The sequence below is a fragment of the Pollicipes pollicipes genome, unplaced genomic scaffold (assembly GCF_011947565.3).
Source record: "Pollicipes pollicipes isolate AB1234 unplaced genomic scaffold, Ppol_2.1 Scaffold_7261;HRSCAF=8764_pilon_pilon_pilon, whole genome shotgun sequence".
NCBI classification, from domain to species: domain Eukaryota; kingdom Metazoa; phylum Arthropoda; class Thecostraca; order Pollicipedomorpha; family Pollicipedidae; genus Pollicipes; species Pollicipes pollicipes.
In genome coordinates, this window is record NW_023597054.1 from 7881862 (window position 1) to 7899348 (window position 17487).

The 17487-nt window shown below is 51.6% G+C and overlaps 2 protein-coding genes across 2 annotated transcripts in view; both read left to right on the forward strand.

Annotated features, from left to right (window-relative positions):
• The window catches only part of LOC119112821 (cytosolic endo-beta-N-acetylglucosaminidase), a 19256-nt gene extending 17710 nt beyond the window's left edge, over positions 1 to 1546 (forward strand). The window contains exon 9 of the mRNA XM_037237108.1: positions 1528 to 1546. Within this exon, the coding sequence (XP_037093003.1) occupies positions 1528 to 1546 (19 nt within the window). The remainder of the gene's footprint in view (positions 1 to 1527) is intronic.
• Positions 1547 to 6675: 5129 nt separating this feature from the next.
• On the forward strand, positions 6676 to 11521 carry LOC119112470 (cytosolic endo-beta-N-acetylglucosaminidase 2). The gene is made up of 7 exons (XM_037236670.1): positions 6676 to 6759; positions 7140 to 7352; positions 7853 to 8016; positions 9601 to 9765; positions 10128 to 10256; positions 10589 to 10753; positions 11154 to 11521. The coding sequence occupies exons 1-7, from the start codon at positions 6712 to 6714 to the stop codon at positions 11272 to 11274; spliced, it is 1005 nt and encodes a 334-aa protein (XP_037092565.1). The 5' UTR covers positions 6676 to 6711; the 3' UTR covers positions 11275 to 11521.
• Positions 11522 to 17487: the final 5966 nt, after the last annotated feature.

The window sequence follows — 17487 nt, forward strand, 5'->3', positions numbered from 1 at the left end:
GATCATTTACGGGAATACCGGTTATTAAACGCGTGATTTATCATCCATTTTGCATTCAAGTGTGGTGATGATTTTACGGTCTCGTCCCCTCCCCCCTCCCAAAAATTGATGGCACCACCTGTGGTTGTACCTATTACCTAGCCTTTTCCTATCAAGAATGCCTCGAAACTACATTCGAACATCTGACCGAGGATCTCGGACCCCAGAGTCCATGAAGAATGCCGTAAAAGCTGTACGTAGGGGCCTGAAAATACGGCAGGCCTATAAGAGGTTTGGAGTGCCCCGCTCAACCTTCATGGATCGCCTAAAAGACGACGGCCCGTTAGAACCAGATGACCCTCTATGCGTCGGGAAAAAGACAGTCATGTCCAACCATTTTGAGGAGAATTGGAGCAGCGAATTCTGTACCTGCCCAGCATGTACTGCGGCATATCGAGAGAGACGTTGGCCAGGATTGCATACGAATACGCCGAAAGACAGAGGATAAAGCAGCCCTTCAATCACCAGAAGAAGTGCGCTGGCCCAGACTGGCTGGCTCAGACTGGCTTTTTAAAAAGGCATCCGAAAATTTCGCCCAGAAAAGCCCAAGGCCACAGTTGGCAAGACTGGAAGGCGTCGACAAGAACAACATGGGAAAATTCTACGACAACCTGACGTGCGCAATATCAGCATGGACTGTACCCCCATCATAAGGTGTACAGTGTTGATGAAACTGGCCTGAAATCTGTGCCTGAAATTCCGAAAGTGCTGGCTGAAAGAGGACAACGCAAGGTCAGCCAAGTTACGACAGCAGAACGGGGCAAGCTGACGACGATTGTGGGGTGCATCAGCGCGTCGAGCGTGACTGTCCCACCAGTGATGATCTTCGGTGGGAGAAAAAGAAGAACCCGGCACTAACCAAGGACACTCCCGTTGGAACCATATGCGCCGTAGCGACAACGGCTGGATCAGCCTCGGACTTTTTGTACAGTGGTTCTGGCACTTCGTCGAGCATGCCGCTCCCGCGGCTGATAGAAGGGTTTTGCTGGTTATGAACAACCATAGCAGCCATGTCAGTCTGGACGTCATCGCCCTAGCGCGGAAACACGGCGTAGACATCGTGACCATACCATCACACTGTTCACATGTCCTGCAGCCTATCGGCACAGCACGGCGCCCTGGCAGCACCGACACGATCGCGGCACGCCACGTCGGTAGCAGCGGCACAACGTGGCACCGTGGCAACTTCGGTGTGGTTTGACACCCCGGCTACACCGTCACCTTACAGTCCAATAGGTGACATACTCCCTCTTCCAATAGTCTTTGTGTCCCCAAAAGACCAAATTGTCGGAAACAGAGAGGCACATCCCTCATAATGACCAGCTATCCTGTAAAATGGTGGCTGGAAGAGAATGCCTAAGCGAAAAACCAGTTAACGCCTTGCAAAAAGCAAAAGCGAGCTACAGCAGAAGAGAAAAGAAGCAGTAGGAAAAAACAGGCCATTAGAAAGTGTTCTCGGTACAGATGACACCTGTATGTACTGCTCAGGTGTCACCGGAAGGGATGAGGTGTGGCTTCTTTGTAGTGGATGCAGTCGTTAGGGCACATGAAGCGTGCAGTAACGGGTCCAGCAGTGCAGGAGTCGTTTGGGATCTGTCCTGCAGTTAGGTTTCTCGGTGAATGAGCCGTGTCGTGAGAAGAAACGCTGCTTAGTTACTGGTTAGTTTTCACAGCATGATTCAATGAGAAGAAATGAAAGATAAATGAACGAACGGTCTCTGCCGTGTAAAGGATAGGATGATGGTTTCTTAATTAGCCCTGGATCGGTTGTAAGAAGGCAATATGCCTCGAAGGTAAACTGGCTTTGGTATGCTTCAAAGTTTCAGGATATCCGTGGTCATATGATGCAGTAGGAACTTCGATATCGCCTGAAATTTCAGATCTGGAACACTGAAAAGAAAACGGGGGCAAATCTAAAGAAAGGAAAGTGGGAAATGTCGAGACGTTCCACCCACGTCGAGTCAGAACGACGTGACCTGGGTCATAGGGACAATTTTTACCCGATGGAGAACACACAGGCTACTTTTCCTGCAAATTTGGGGTTTCTAAACGTCAGGCGACCGCAACCATTGGTACACTCGGACAGACTGTACCGGGAAGCGAAGGGCGGTATAACCCCGCTTTCGGTGCTACGCCACAATATGACAATTTTTCAAAACCTTTCGGAATGCTAGTAACCCGATGTTGACCGCTCTTGAAGAAAATTAAGCAAAATGATAAGTGATTGCACGCAAATCCCTTTCCTGCCACCCGCACATCAAACTCCACCAGGATATGAAGAAGAAGAAAGGGGGGCGAGGGTCGACTTCTTCCTGCCCCACAATCCTGTCGGCTTTTTTACAAAAGAGAACGCGACGCACGTGGTCGCACACCCCTTTCATGGAGAGCTAGCAAGTGCAAAGGCCATATTAGCGCCAAGGGGCCATGGTGCGACTGGGGTTCGAAACCCACGTCGAAATCGCCGGCCTTTCGGCCATCACACCTGAATGTTATTTGGGAAAATATCACAGTTTAGCGTAATCCCCTAAGCATGCCCGCTTATTTGGACCTTGTGTTGTATTATAGAAGGCCGGCATAACGCGATGCGCAAGGTGTTCGTATGTGACGTTTGATTTTCTGGTATTTTATGGCCTGGACCTTCAGTCATCTGGTCTTTTGATTGCGGCAGGAACTCCTACGTAATCTGTGTATAGTTTACATGTGTCATTTCACTGGGAGTTCAGCTAACTTCTAAAATCACGTCACGTCACTTCACGTTCTACAATCGGTTGGGTGGTCCCAGCCGAAGAGGTTGACCGAATCCAGGGTAATAGATATCGGCATAACCTGCGTCCAAAGCTTGATTTTGTCCTGGATGTCGTCCACTTGATGCTGATGGTGAAATAAATCAAACCTTTCAATGTTTCGTGGAATCGAAGCTGTGTTTCTGCGGATGAAGAAATTTGCATTTCAAGTAAATTTGAACAACGCTTTTGTGAAAAGCTTAGAATGATTCAGAAAAAAGAAAACTTCATATACCTCAGTATGGGATCGCTGATGACCGTCGCTTTCTCTGATCCTGTTGCGTAACCGCAACAGCCACGGTTATGTAACAAATATACTAGCCACTGTTGGGGAGAACATGCGTTAACATGAATCGCCCCGCCCCCCGTACTTTCAAACGCTGGCGCATGCTGCAGTTCATTGTTCTCCATCCCAATCCAGGTGTTTTTTTTTTAGGAAAAAAATTAGTAACATTTGCGGACTAGCTGATCAGTTAAAGCAGTTCACGTGACAAAAACATTAGGCACATACAGGACATTCTTGGTACAAAATTAGCATGAGACTGATAATGATGTGCTGATAGGAACCTTTTACTTCGTACATCAAGATTTGATGATCGTTCTTTTCTTATATGGTCTAGTAATCCCTCTTTGCTCATATACATTGAAGGGCTCAGATGAGCATTATGGGGAGGGGGAAGCTCAGCCCCCCCCCTCCCCCCCCCCCCCCCCCCCTGAAAGTATATAAGTGACTTCACCGGCAATGTTTGAAATTTTAAACACACTTTGCGGCACGTTCTACACGACAAGTGGTGACGAGATCTGCACTCGTTTCCGACCTGCGTATTCCGCGCTTCTCTAAACCCATTTGTCTGTTTGGCGGCTTCACGTTGCCTATGTCAGTCGAAACGGAAAACAGTGACCACATTACGACGCTACAGAAATATGCCACCCAAAAGGGGTGGAACTTCTTATCTCAATGGGGCCATGCTCCCCAACAAAATCCAGCTCCCCAATGCTGATCTACCCCCTTACCCCGCCCCCCCCCGGCCAATGTTGGGCCGGGCTTCCGCAATAGTGGGCTGGGCGCCCAGAATACTAAACGGAACTTCCACAATGTGGAACTTGGCGCTCAATACTTAACATAGTTCTTTGAAAAAACAGTTCTTTGAAATAAAGATAATTTAAAGTTTGGAAAACTAGAAGTACATCTCAAATTGAAGTGTTTGTGTTTATTTGTGTATATCCCCGAGATATAACAAAATTGAATTATTAAGCTGTTGGTTCAGCGGGTTCCTGTACTGTGCTGGTGAAATGAAGCACACCGTATTTTAGACAACAGACATCTGTGAATGAATGTAAAATTCAAGCGCGTCTTTGCAGTCCGCTTCGTGCTGCGCGGGTCCCCCATGGTGCTCCGCAGGCACAGTGGAAGCTACAAACAACGTTTTACAGTTTTTTAGGCGTACCACGAGGGGCGAATCCAGGGGTATATTAAGGGAGAGACCACCCTGCACTACGGAACTCGAACCGGGTGACTTGAAACTTGGTGCCTCCCCTCTCACAGAATTTCACTATATATCGGCCATTTCATTTTCTGATCCCTATTTTGTAATCGGGAAACTATCGTCCCTTGCGCATCGTAAAGGGTCACACACACACACCACACACACACCACACACACACACACACACACACACACACACACACACACACACACACACACACACACACACACACACACACACACACACACACACACACCCACACACACACACACACACACACACACACACACACACACACACACACACACACACACCACACACACACACACACACACCACACACACACACACACACACACACACACACACACACACACACACACACACACACACACACACACACACACACACACACACACACACACACACACACACACACACCACACACACACACCACACACACACACACACACACACACACACACCACACACACACACACACCACACACACACACACACACACACCCACACACACACCACACACACACACACACACACACACACACACACACACACACACACACACACACACACACACACACACACACACACACACACACACACACACACACACACACACACACACACACCCACACACACACACACACACACACACACACCACACACACACCACACACACACACACACACCACACACCACACACACACACACACACACACACACACACACGCACACGCACACACACACGCACGCACGCACGCACGCACGCACGCACGCATATACATAATGTGCGTGCGTGATAGCGTGCGTGCGTGCGGTGCTTGGTGCGGCTTCATATTTTTACAGAGACTGATGAATCCTTCCTATGGTGTTTTAGAGAAGGCATGAAAAAACTAAGCGCAAGGGAAGACTCATCTGACCTAAGCATAGCTGAAGATCAGATGGAGTTGGATGGCGGGGTGGGCTGTGTGGATCATTGCGGCTCACGTTTACAGAATGAGCGCTGTTTAGCATGAGGTCTGATCCCAGGTAACCATCCATTCAAAACATTCGGATCAAACGAAGACTGAAGGATTTTTCCAAACGGTACGCCATGATTTAAAGAACTGAGTTTGCGGGAAGCATCATCGTCATTTTATCATCATACGTCGTTCATTGGACCGAGGACATTGGTTGTAATCTGGCATGTAACCATGAAAATGGAATAGCATGTGACAGTATTCAGCAGTATGGTTTACAGCACATCTCGGCAACGTGATATGCATGCTTGTTGAAGAAGCTCTTTAGCGTAGAAACTTTTATTGCAATTATTTCTACGCCCGCCGGCCAAGCCTTAACCATCCTGGTGAGCGCCTGGATTTTGTCGCAGTTCCATTTATGCATATAAGTGAACGGGAACGGCTCACAGCTAAAGATGGCCAGGATGCAAACATATCAGATTTTGCTTCCGTATTAGATTCTCCTTCCGTATGAGATTTTGCTTCCGCCCATTTTCAGCCGCAGAATGTACGATCATGTATCGAACATACATCAGAGGCTTGGCTGTCTCTCCGCTGAGATGTAGTCATCTAAATCGTTACATTCGTAGACTTTCCATCAACATTTAACTTAATTCCAGTAGAGTCGTCCTCGCGAACTGCCTCTTCTTTGCTGCGCATGGTTCTGTGGATATGACCTCGAGCGAGCGGAGACGCTGCGATGCCCGTGCGCCGAGATCTACACCTGTTTCTCCGACCTGCGTTTTCAGTACCTTTTTTTACACCTGTTCCCTCGATTTGACAATTTTGTATTCCAGTCTAATGGGTCGAAAGGTGAAAACGGTGGCGACATTATGACGCTGTACAAATATGCTGTCTGATCAAACGGTTGGAATTGAAGTACCTTGAGTGGCTTTCAAGGTTAAGAGATTCAGGGTTTAAGATTAAAGATCTGGGCCACTTGTAGACGAAAACTCAAAGACATTACGGCCAGAGGCTGCAAAGATTTAAGCCCGCAAAAGGCGTGACATGCCCAGCCGAGCCGGAGCGCTGAAGCCACGTAAATTCCGGTTTGTTGACGGGATGCTCGCTTGGCCTGCGGCCTCTCTCGTAATGACTCCTGACGAGTAATTGAATATATGCACTAGGTCTGATGGTTCATCGGACGTCGCGTACCTTTTGGCTGTTGCGATGCCGCAGTGAACATTGCCAGCAAGGGAGGACGTATATCCGGTGGACCAGCAACCAAGCCGTGTGCGAGCGTAACAACCCGAATGCTGCTCGCAGGTGCTACTTCGATCTGTGTGATGGCATATTCCTCAACTACGGCTGGACGCCGGAGCGGCTGGCGGCGTCGGGCGAGCGGGCCGGCCGGCGCCGCGCCGACCTGTACGCCGGCGTCGACATGTTCGGCCGTGGCTCGCTGGGTGGCGGCGGATTCAACGTAATCCAGGTGCACCGTCTCCCGCGGTCAGCTGCGGGCGCCGCCGAACGCTCGCTGGACTGGAGATGCTCGGCGTGTTCGTCACGGGCGGTGCTTGGGGCTGCGGCACGTCCGAGTGGCGCAAAGAAGACAACAAAAAGCGACGCGCTCTGTGGTGATCATCCTATCCTGTGTTGTGTTGCTTTGTAACGGCCATGCTGTTAAGCCTACCGCAGTATCTTCCCGTCACTTTGAATCGCCTGTTTTCACGTACATCATGGATTTCATCATCTCCTTTTTATGTTTGCCCTCGTCCGTGCGCTCTTTCACTCTCCCTTTATAACGTTCCCTGTGTCTCGCTCCCCGTGTGTGTACCGCGCCTCGCCCGACGCGCGATGCGTCGCCGGCAGCCGGTGGCCGAGTCGCGCTGGCTGGGTCTCTCGACGGCGCTGTTCGCCCCCGGATGGACACACGAGCGGCTCGGCGCCGACCGGTTCGCGCTGGCCGAGGACGTGCTGTGGTCGCGGCTCTCGACACTACTCGGCGCCCGTGGACCCGCCCGTCTGCCGCTCGTCACCGACTTCTGTCAAGGCCGCGGACTGAAGCTCTGCGCCGACGGCCAGGTGGGCCCGATTTCCTCCATGTGGCGCTGGATCCAGTCGGAACCGTTGCTCGCAAGGCGCCATCTGCAGAGCGGGACCTGGAGAGCAAACCGTTCTGTCCGCTGTGCACTCCCCGCAGCGAAGTGCCTTTCTGCTGGTGCGCCTCCTCCACTGCCCGCTGTGGCGACGGCTGTGTGGTGTGGTCAGGGGAGCCATCCATCGGCTCCCCCCTCCGCTGTGGCGACGGCTGTGTGGTGTGGTCAGGGGAGCCATCCATCGGCTCCCCTCTCCGCTGTGGCGACGGCTGTGTGGTGTGGTCAGGGGAGCCATCCATCGGCTCCCCTCTCCGCTGTGTGGCGTTTCCAGTTGTTGTCCCCAAGGTGGCCCGTCTCCTGTCCTGCCCGCTGTCCGCTGTAGCGGCATCTGTGTGGTGCTGTGTGCGGAGTGCCCCGTCTGCTTTTCCCTCCTCTGCGTGATGCTGGTGTACAGTGCACGTCATGCCCGTCATGGCCCGGCGGCAGGTGACACGCGCCAAGCCGTGGCATCGGCTTTCGGCCCAGAGTCCGCAGCCGACCTTCCTGCAGACGCGGCGGCCGGCCGAGCTGGCGCTGACCGACGCCGACGGCCGGCCGGTGCAGGCCGGCTTTGCCCTGCGCGCACCAGCCCTCGGCGCCTCGGCAAAACGGTGCGTTCCGTGGAGACCCGACACTTGCGTGTGGGCTTGTTGGGTCACGTGACCAGGAGTGCCTTTTTCAAGGGAATGTTTCACATTTGAAGATATCGAAGCAAGCATCAGATATGATGAAACAAGCTCACTTAGGACTATGGTATACTTTTTAAGTGGAAAAGACTGCTCCAAACAGCACAATTCTCTATTAAGTAAATATGCTTCTGAATACGTCATGTTTTGATTGCGCCATCGTACCTTGCATAACATTGATCGAGAGCCAGTTGACGGCCGTTACATCCGGAAATCACGTTCACGAACGTCAAATATGAGTGCCTCAACAATGATATTTTTATCGGCCTTAATCGCCGCATGAGTTATGGAATGGCAGGATTTAAATGATAGTATTATGATGTCATGGATGCCAAGATGACTTTGAAATACTCTCCCCGGTATACATTTCCCCATTTTCACTGGCGCGTAGCTCAGCAACCAAAAGGTCTTAGGTCTTAGGAAGGGCAGGATTGTTAACAGCACCCAAAGGTCTTCAAGATGACTGTTTCCGTTCAAAACTTCATATCAATGTGGAGCACTCCCTTTAAATCGGTTTAGGAGCTCAGCCAAAAAGGTTGACGTAGCCTAATTTAATAAAATCAAATTTAATAAAAGCCTAATAAAAGCCTAATTAGCCTAATTTAATAAAAGCCTGATTTCTCCCTGGATTTCGGACACTTGAATTTGTATCCTTGATGTTCAAGTAAAAAACAACTTTTTAATATTTGGTAGCTTCAAAACTGTTTTCCCGCGGAGGAATGACTTCTCATTTCAAGTGAATGTGAGCTGACTGTTGTGAAAATCTTAGAATGGGGTTTAATTCACCGAAAATTATCTCGGTAAATGTTAGCAAGGGATCACTGATGACTACCAGTGTCGCTGATCATGTTGTAAAGCCACCACAGCCATGATTATGCGACAAATGCACTTGCCGCTGTTTAGGAAAACATGCATTTACTTTTATCTGGGCGACCCTGTAAATTTAAAAGCTGCCGCACATTGCGGTAAACTTTTCTTGATCCCAAACCCCATTATCTTTTTTTTTAAACTTGTCAACCATTTGCAGACCGACTTAACGTATGAAGGAGTTGGCATGACAAAGCATCGCGCACCTACAGGATCCTGTTTGTTACAACATAAAGATGGTACTCATTGTGATGTGTTTACGCGCCTACGACCTAGTATACCCATAGTAAAGACAATTGTTCTGCACTTATTTGGTCCAATATCCCCTCCTTGCTGATATGTATTGAGAGGGTCAGAGTCAGAGGCGCATGGGGGGGGGGGGGGGCTGAGCTCCCCCGAAAGTATATGAAGTGACGCCCCTGCACGTGAGACTCGCCACCGTTTTATGTACGCTGACATGCCCGCCGCCTGTCATTCTGACATACCCACAGTCTGTCATCCTGCCGCACCCGCCACTAATCCAGCGACTCTGAGGGACGGTCGCTGATCTATGCACCGTCACAAGCATGCTGCCTGTTCGCGTCCTGACATGCCTGCCGCCCGTCTGCGGATCGTAACGTGCGTGCCATTGCACAACCGCAGGGAAGATGCTCGTACGATGGAACAGCGCCGGCTCGAAGCTGTCTCTGCCGCTGGTGAGGTGCTACCCCAGCCGGGCTGGCAGGTGCGCCACACAGATAAGGACGCCTTCAGTGGTGGCGGCTGTCTGGCCGTCAGCAACGCCTCAGACCAGGACGGCGTGTTCAGGTAGGCGTACAGCGCTCGGGTTCACTGAGTGCTCAGGTGGCGGTGATACGAGCCACCCTGTTGGCGTGTATTACAGCGGGAGCCGTTCTGGCACTCTGACACCGCCTAACGTGTTATGGACGTGTGATACCCTGCTTGAACAGGTCGAATGTTCTGACAACGCTGGTCTGTGCAATTGCTGTGGCCGACGTCAGGGACGTCAGGGGCAAGAACCAGTCCAATCTCCATTTCTTGCGTTTGTCAGTTTTTCCCGTCGTTTAATGGAGCAAGCGCGCATGTGTTCGTCTGCCAAGGTCGGGTGATCCATTACGGACCGTGTCGCGGCGGCGGTGAGCTCATCTCAGCGCGCGTCTCTGCTGCAGGCTGTTTGCGTGTGACCTGAGCCTGAGCTCCGGCCGGCAGTCGCTGGCCGTGCTGTACGCCGTGAAGACGACGGACGACGGCTGCGCCCTCTGCGTGGATCTGACGGATCGGCGGGAGCCGGGTGTCAGGTGAGACGTTGGGCTGTGCCTCGTGGCCAGGGGTCTCTTTTAATCAGTTCTAAGCGGTACTTTTTGGTAGGAATAAATGAACGCTAGTAGTGAAGAAGCTATCAGAGGGAATATTCTTCGATGCATAGAATACTCCAGGACCCATAACCCTTTTCTCCAACCGTACATAGAATGCTATCATTTTTGAGGATGCAAGGTGTTGTGAGGTATTATATGTCCTTATTTATCTACGCATTATGGGACGCACCTGGCTGAGGGCGCCGTCGGGGGCGGTCGCGTCCGGCGGCGACTCGCTGCGGTCCGCCGCTGACTGCGGTCCGCCGCCGCGGCAGCCGTTACGTGCTAGAGCCACCCAGCGGCCTGCTGGGGACCGAGCCGGGTCTGCGAGCCGACGCCCGTCGTCTGTCAGTGCACCTGCCGGTGCCGGCTGACCAGGCGGAGGCCCGACTGGCGGGCCGTCCTCTGCCCGGTCCGGGTCACAACGGCTGGCAGATCAGGTGAGCGAACAGCCGACGGACCGGCACACCACGCGCGGCCTCCATTTGGGGGAAACCAGTTTGTGTTGGGTGCCGGTATTCATCTATGTTTTGACTCAAGGGTTGCTTGCAGGTGTACATGCCATCGTGCATTTCGTTACGATGGTGTGCAGCTGTGAAGTGACGTGGATTAGATTTGGTCCTTGTTGTGCGCCGTGTACCAGTTTTCAACAACAAGATGAGCACAGGGCTGCTGTTGCTGTTGCTTCAAACCTGCTGAGTCACTCTCTGCTGATGCTGAGCTGCTGTACCTTCTGCGCGGCTCAGTCGGGGAATCCTAGGGCTGGTGGAGGGCTCAGGCACCGGCTGCGCGCGTCAGATACTCAGGTGCGGTCGAGCAGTCGCGCGCGGGTTGTTTCAGACACTACCTGTTGCCGGTGTCCGGGGACGACCCGCGGGTCGTCTCGATCGGTCTGTTCCTGGCGGCGCGCACCTCGCTGCTAATCGGCTACCTGGCGCTGCAGTCAACCCAGCCGCCCTAGGGCCTGCCGCCAGCCCGGCCGCGGGGCTGGTCAGCCTGGCGCCGCGGCAGGCAGAGCCTTCATGCTGATGCGATCGGGTCACAACTGGGAGCAATGACAAACGAAGTCAAGTTTTTTTTTTTTACTTCTCCGTTCGTCGAACGGGCTGAAGAACAGTGCGGTTTCCACCGTGATGTGTATTTTCCTGTGCGTTCCACTGCGGTTTGGAATAAATGATAAATCCATATGAATACAAAATATACAGAAATCACGGCTTTCAACGTCTGGTTGAAATGCATGGTTTTCATCAGTCAGTGCATGCGCCTTTCAGTGTCGCGGGGTCAGGCAATGCCACTTTTTCTAGCCGAGGACGTCGTTAGTTTCCTTCTTGGGTCGAGACGGTTGGCATTTCACGATTGACTTACACGAAGCCGCAGGTCTGAAGCCTTCACAACTTCAAATGATCACCTTATGTGGCATGCCACAAAGTCATGGTTATCTAGGTCTCAGGATAATGGCGTTCAGGTTCGGCCGGTGGCGTAGCTCTTGCCGTTTCCCAAGTTATCGTACTGTATATGCAAACGTGGCTGAGTGATGCGCGCTTCGCTTCACAGAAAATTGTATGCCGACCGCTGGGCACCAGGGCCGGATTCTGTGCCGACCGCCGGGCACCAGGGCTGGATTGTATGCCGACCGCCGGGCACCAGGGCTGGATTGTATGCCGACCGCCGGGCACCAGGGCTGGATTGTATGCCGACCGCCGGGCACCTGGCTGGGTTGTATGCCGACCGCCGGGCACCAGGGCTGGATTGTATGCCGACCGCCGGGCACCAGGGCTGGATTGTATGCCGACCGCCGGGCACCAGGGCTGGATTGTATGCCGACCGCCGGGCACCTGGCTGGGTTGTATGCCGACCGCCGGGCACCTGGGCTGGATTGAGACTGTCATGCCGCAGTCTCAGGGCAGGCTACAAGTAGACGCAAGGGCAGATACTAGGACAGAAAATCAAAGAAAATAATTACGGCAATGACATAGATCAGTGTTACAACACAGATCAATCAAGGAAACCTAACTGATTACAACACAAACATTTAACAATCAGGAAACAATTGACGTACAAATAAAGTGTAAAGGCGACGGACCATCACTTTACTACCCGGCTACATGATCAGATAGCGAAGCAATGACTAGTTAGCTTGAGTGTGGTGGCAAGGCTAGACCGGGGCCTTTTTAGATGAGGTCATTATACTGCGATGATTGTACTGTTATATATATATATATATATATATATATATATCAATCCAGAGACATATACGTCTTTTTATGTTCTCGTGCCATAATTTGCCATATCACGTGTTTTCCAAGAAATCGGAACACGTTGCTGAATAAATCCCTGCACAAATCGCCAAAGGTCCCCGCCATGTTGGCCTTAGTTTGACCTTAAGGTGATCTCGAGAGGTCAGGGCTTTTAAACGGAAGGTAGTTCATGTGCTGGTTAATATTCTGATACTCGAAAAACTGATATCGACTGGATTCTTCCTTTTGACAGTTTGCACTTTTCGTCCCCCGAGCCTGTGTCTGACCTTGTCAGGTGACGTTCAGAGGTGAGTGCTTTTTGACGGAGGTTAGTTCATGCACGAGAGAATATTCTAATGCTTAGAGAGTTGAATTCGAACGGCAAATTTTGGTGGTATGGGGTTCCCGCCATTGGAGCCTTAGTCTGACCTGGAAAAGTAACCGCGAGAGGTCAAGACTTTTTTCGTAGTTCCTTCTGAGGGAATACTCTGGTGCTTGCAAGTGTAAAATCAGTCGGAAGTTTGTTGGCGATAGTGAGGTCCGCGTCCTTTAATCTGATTTGACCTTGAAAGGTGACCTTGAGAGAGCAGGACTTCTGATGGCCGCTAGTTCATGGGCTGGCAGGTATACTAATGCCTGGAAAGTTGACATCGGCAGGTAACTGTTTGGTGATATGGAGTTCCACATCATTTGACCTTGCTTTTGGCCTTGAAGGCAGCGTGATATTGCAAAACTAACATCATGTTTGATTTTCTCGTGCCAGTATTTGCTGGCTTGGGAAGAGGCGCATAATTAAACATGTATTGCCGAAAACCCTATTCAAGCGCGCCGCAGGCGCTTGAATTTCTTCTTATGGCGTACACAGACACCGCATATCTTCAATGTTCTTAATTTTACTTGCATGTCTGCATTTGTATTATTGCCATTTTCACATATCTATGCGCACCATTTTTTTAATGGGACGGGGACGTGTCCAATGTCTCCCAACTCCTTGGACGCTCCGCTAGCCCACCTCGAATTTATGTTGAAATGGGCCCAGCTTGCCCATGCGCAGCCATCCGAATGATATTCACGCCAACTGTCCCTCGCATTTGTACATAACATGGTAAGACATAACCAGGAAGCACACAGCACGAAAATTATTGCGTGTATGGTCAAGATGGTAGCATATGGGCATCCCATCTGGTTCCCAGATGAAACCGAAGGACCAGCCCCCCGGCATCCCATATCGGCATGTGGCTACCTTGGTCACATGCGGTCTGTTTGAATTCCAGTCTATCCGGCCCCCTCTCTTGCTTCATACGAGTTTGTGCACGATAAGCAAATGTTCAACGGTTGGGCGCAAACCACAAAACAAATGTAACAGTGAGGGAAGATGTTGGCAAAGTACCGAGCCTAAAGCACCCGTGCCACATATGGTGACGTATGGGCAGTAGCGCAGGCAGAGGGGCACGGGGGACACGCGTCCCCCCCCCCCCTTAGGTCTCGAGGGACTCGGAGGGCCCCTCGGAAGCTACGTTTAAGGGCCGAAAAGCCAGAAAACCGGCATGTTAAAGGACGCGGAACTCTACATCGCCCAAAACTTCCGATTGATTTTACACTTGCAAGCACCAGAGTATTCCCTCAGAAAGAACTAGCGTCCATAAAAAGTCCTTGCCTGTCATGGTTACCTTTCCAGGGCCAGAAAAGCAAAAAGAAGTCTTATTCAGGGGCCTGGCCCGCAGGGCCGGGCATTTAAATGTCAGCCAGAGGGCCCTGCGCCCTGATCAGAGGTCTACTGAGCCAATAATGGCCTACATTTTGATAAGACGCTACCAGGCTCCGCGGCGGCATGGACCTAAGGGCCCATTTCCCAAGTAGGGACAAAGCTGGAGCCGATTTGCATTGCTCGGGCCCCAAAGCGCCTAACAGGGGCCTTTGTGATCTCAAAGGGCCCCGAATCGGCCAGAGGCAGTGTTCGAGGAGGCCCGAAGAGCCTAGAGGGCCCATCCGGTCCGACAATCAAAGGTCCGATTGGAGGTTCTGAAGGCATACAGGGCTGGTCGGAGTCTTCTTCAGGGGCCCAAAGCTGCGAAGACGGACCCTCAACTGACGGCCAGAGGGCTCTTTGCGCCGATCGGGGATCCCCTGAGCCGATGTGGGCCTGCATGTCGGTCGGGCACCACCGTGCCACGTAGGTGGCTCCGTGTCTGTATGGGCCTGAGGACCCATTTTCCAACCAGCTATAAAGCCGGCGCCAGCAATTTACACTGGTGTGGGGGGGGGGGGGAGGGGCTTATATCTTTCAGGGGCCACAGCGCCCGGCAGAGAGTCCTGTAAGCGTCCCGAACCGAGCGAGGAAAATGTTTCATGAAGCCCGAAGAGGGGCCCGGGCGGCCCATCGGAACCGTCGATCAAAGGTCCGGTTGGAGGGCATAAGGGCCCGAGAGAGCGGCTGTCGGTCAAATAGAGAGTCGCGGCCCGTAGGGTCGTGACCTGAAATACCAGTCAGAAGTCTTGTTGCACTGTTTTAAGAAACCCTGAGACAATGAGGGTGTCTAAGTCGGTCAGAGACCACGAACACCGAACAGTCGTCTCCATGTCCGTCTGAGCTCTTGAGACCCATTTCTCAAGCAGAAATGAGGCCGGGGCCCACGCTTTGCAATGCTCCGGTTCCTAACACAATGACGGGCTTCTGCGTCGGTTAGGGGCCACAGTGCCGAACAGGGGCCCTGTGGCGACAAGTGGTCCCGAGTCGGAGTAGTGTTTGAGGGAGCCCGAAGAGGGGCTAAAGGGTATCTCGGCACCAAAGATCAAGGGCCCGATGGGATGACTGAAGGTTCCGAAGGGCTGACTGTAGGTCACATTAAGGACCTCCGCCCAAAGGGCCGTGATATCAAATGCCATTAAGATGATCTCTTGCACCGGTAGGGATCCCTGAGACAGAGCGTTCCTCTATTTCGGCCAGAGATCATGAACAACGAACACCCAGCTCCGTGTTGGTATGAGCTCTGGGAGCCCATTTCCCAAGCAGTGACAAGGGCAGGCCGTGATTTACATCGGTCGAGTTCCTGTATCGTTCAGGATCCCACAGTGCTTAACAGGCATTATGTGTCAACATGGGGCCTCGAATCGGTCAGGGGAAGATTTACTTAACAGGGACGTGGACGAAACCCTGAATGGCAGAGGGTCTCTTCCGTTGGTCGATGCCCTCCGGCAATTGAAGGAAACAAGAACTTATAATGAGTGCTCACGTTGAGGTAAAAGAAAAGTCCTGTCCCAGTCAGGGCTCCCAATACCAAACGGTGGGCCCTCCATCTCTTTTCCAGCCCGGGCCCGTTAAGCCCAACTGGAGTATATGTGCCAATTATTTGACCATCTACGGTGAGCAAGGATGTTGTTGCGTTAACGACGGTTTATGCATCCATCCCGGGTCAACTGCGTGGGTCAGAAGGCTTCCCGCGTCAGGGAGTGGACAAATGTGATGTGGTGCATCTCTCTAAGGGCGTGATACCGTCCCGTGTCCAAAGAATGACGGCCAGAAAACTCGCCGCGGTGGGACAGAGTGGCGGCCTCGTAGTGTTATACTCAAAGGGGATCCCTCTACAGGAAATAAGCGCCTCACCAGCGCTGAATGAAGTGGGTCGAAATGAGTTCTAGGCCAGCTCACGTTTCTCTGAGAATGCTCATTATCTTGCAGAAAACAAATACCATCAGTACAAAAAATACCATCAGACTGTTTGAGCCTGCGCGCTGGCTGCCTATAGTGTAGTGGTTCACGCGGCTGCATTAGGCACTGCGCGTCTGGGAAACCACAGGCACGTGGTTCGATTGACCGCGGCGCCCGCCCTTCCCGTCAGGGTGAGAGGCTGGCGGCGCCATATAGTCCCAGCAGCTGAGTGCGTCATAAAGCCCCAATGACACGGCCGTAATCTCGGGGAGCAAGGATAGCGACGACTTAAGTCATCGTTTTTGTAAAACCGAACGGCGTTGGCAACTGCAAGTAACGCCAGGCACGGGTGTCTATTTATATTCTTTTGGTTGGGCCCTTGTCCCCCTCCCCCTCCAATGTTCAATCTGGCACCCCTATCTTTCGGAGCCCAAATTCATGTATGACATTACAATTAGAAGCTCGAAATTATACCCATTTTAAAGAAGGTTTCTAATTGTTTCACTGATTAAAGAGCGACGGAAAATGAAAACTGGGTCATCATGTCCAGTTTAGGGCACCTGACTGAGTTCGTCACACTTTTAAAGCTCCGCAGTCGTGCCGTGTTCAGTTAAGTTTTTCTGTTTTTTTCTGTCTGTATTTAACTATACGATGTATTTTTATGGTTGACTTTTGTCTAGTTTTGTGCTATTGATTGGAGGAGTTGGGAGTTATGAAGTGATGTTTAAGCTAAACAGACTGTAGCAAATTGTGTTGTTTTGCTACGTCTTATCGGGAAATGAAAACAAAGCGCTGTTAAGTTATAAGCCGTCCACTTTCCGAAGAACTCCTGCAGTGTGTCGACCTTCACTTCAACATGAATGTTCGATGAAACAGTTGCAAAACTCTGGCGATCAACACCAGCCGACTAAACCGATAACGGTATCCGTCCGACCATAACCACCAACACAAGCCGTGTCAAACACCCCTAATGGGAGTGATGCAACTACACTCCACCCTGTGGCAATCAGGCGGGATTTCCACGGCAGACGCTCTTAGTCTCACAAATCACCTTATACTCTTCGCTCCTGAGGCCGTATACGTCCAACAACTTCTGAAGCGACTTATCATTGACTCTATATCGATTACCAAAACCTGGTTTCGACGATCGACGCCAAACAAAATTATAACGATTCCCAACGACAACACCTTTCGCCAGGACAAGCAAGCAAACATATTTGATCTGGTCTGTATTTTCTTTTTGTTTCGGGAGGACTTCAAGTCCATAACGTCGCTGAGGGGACATTTG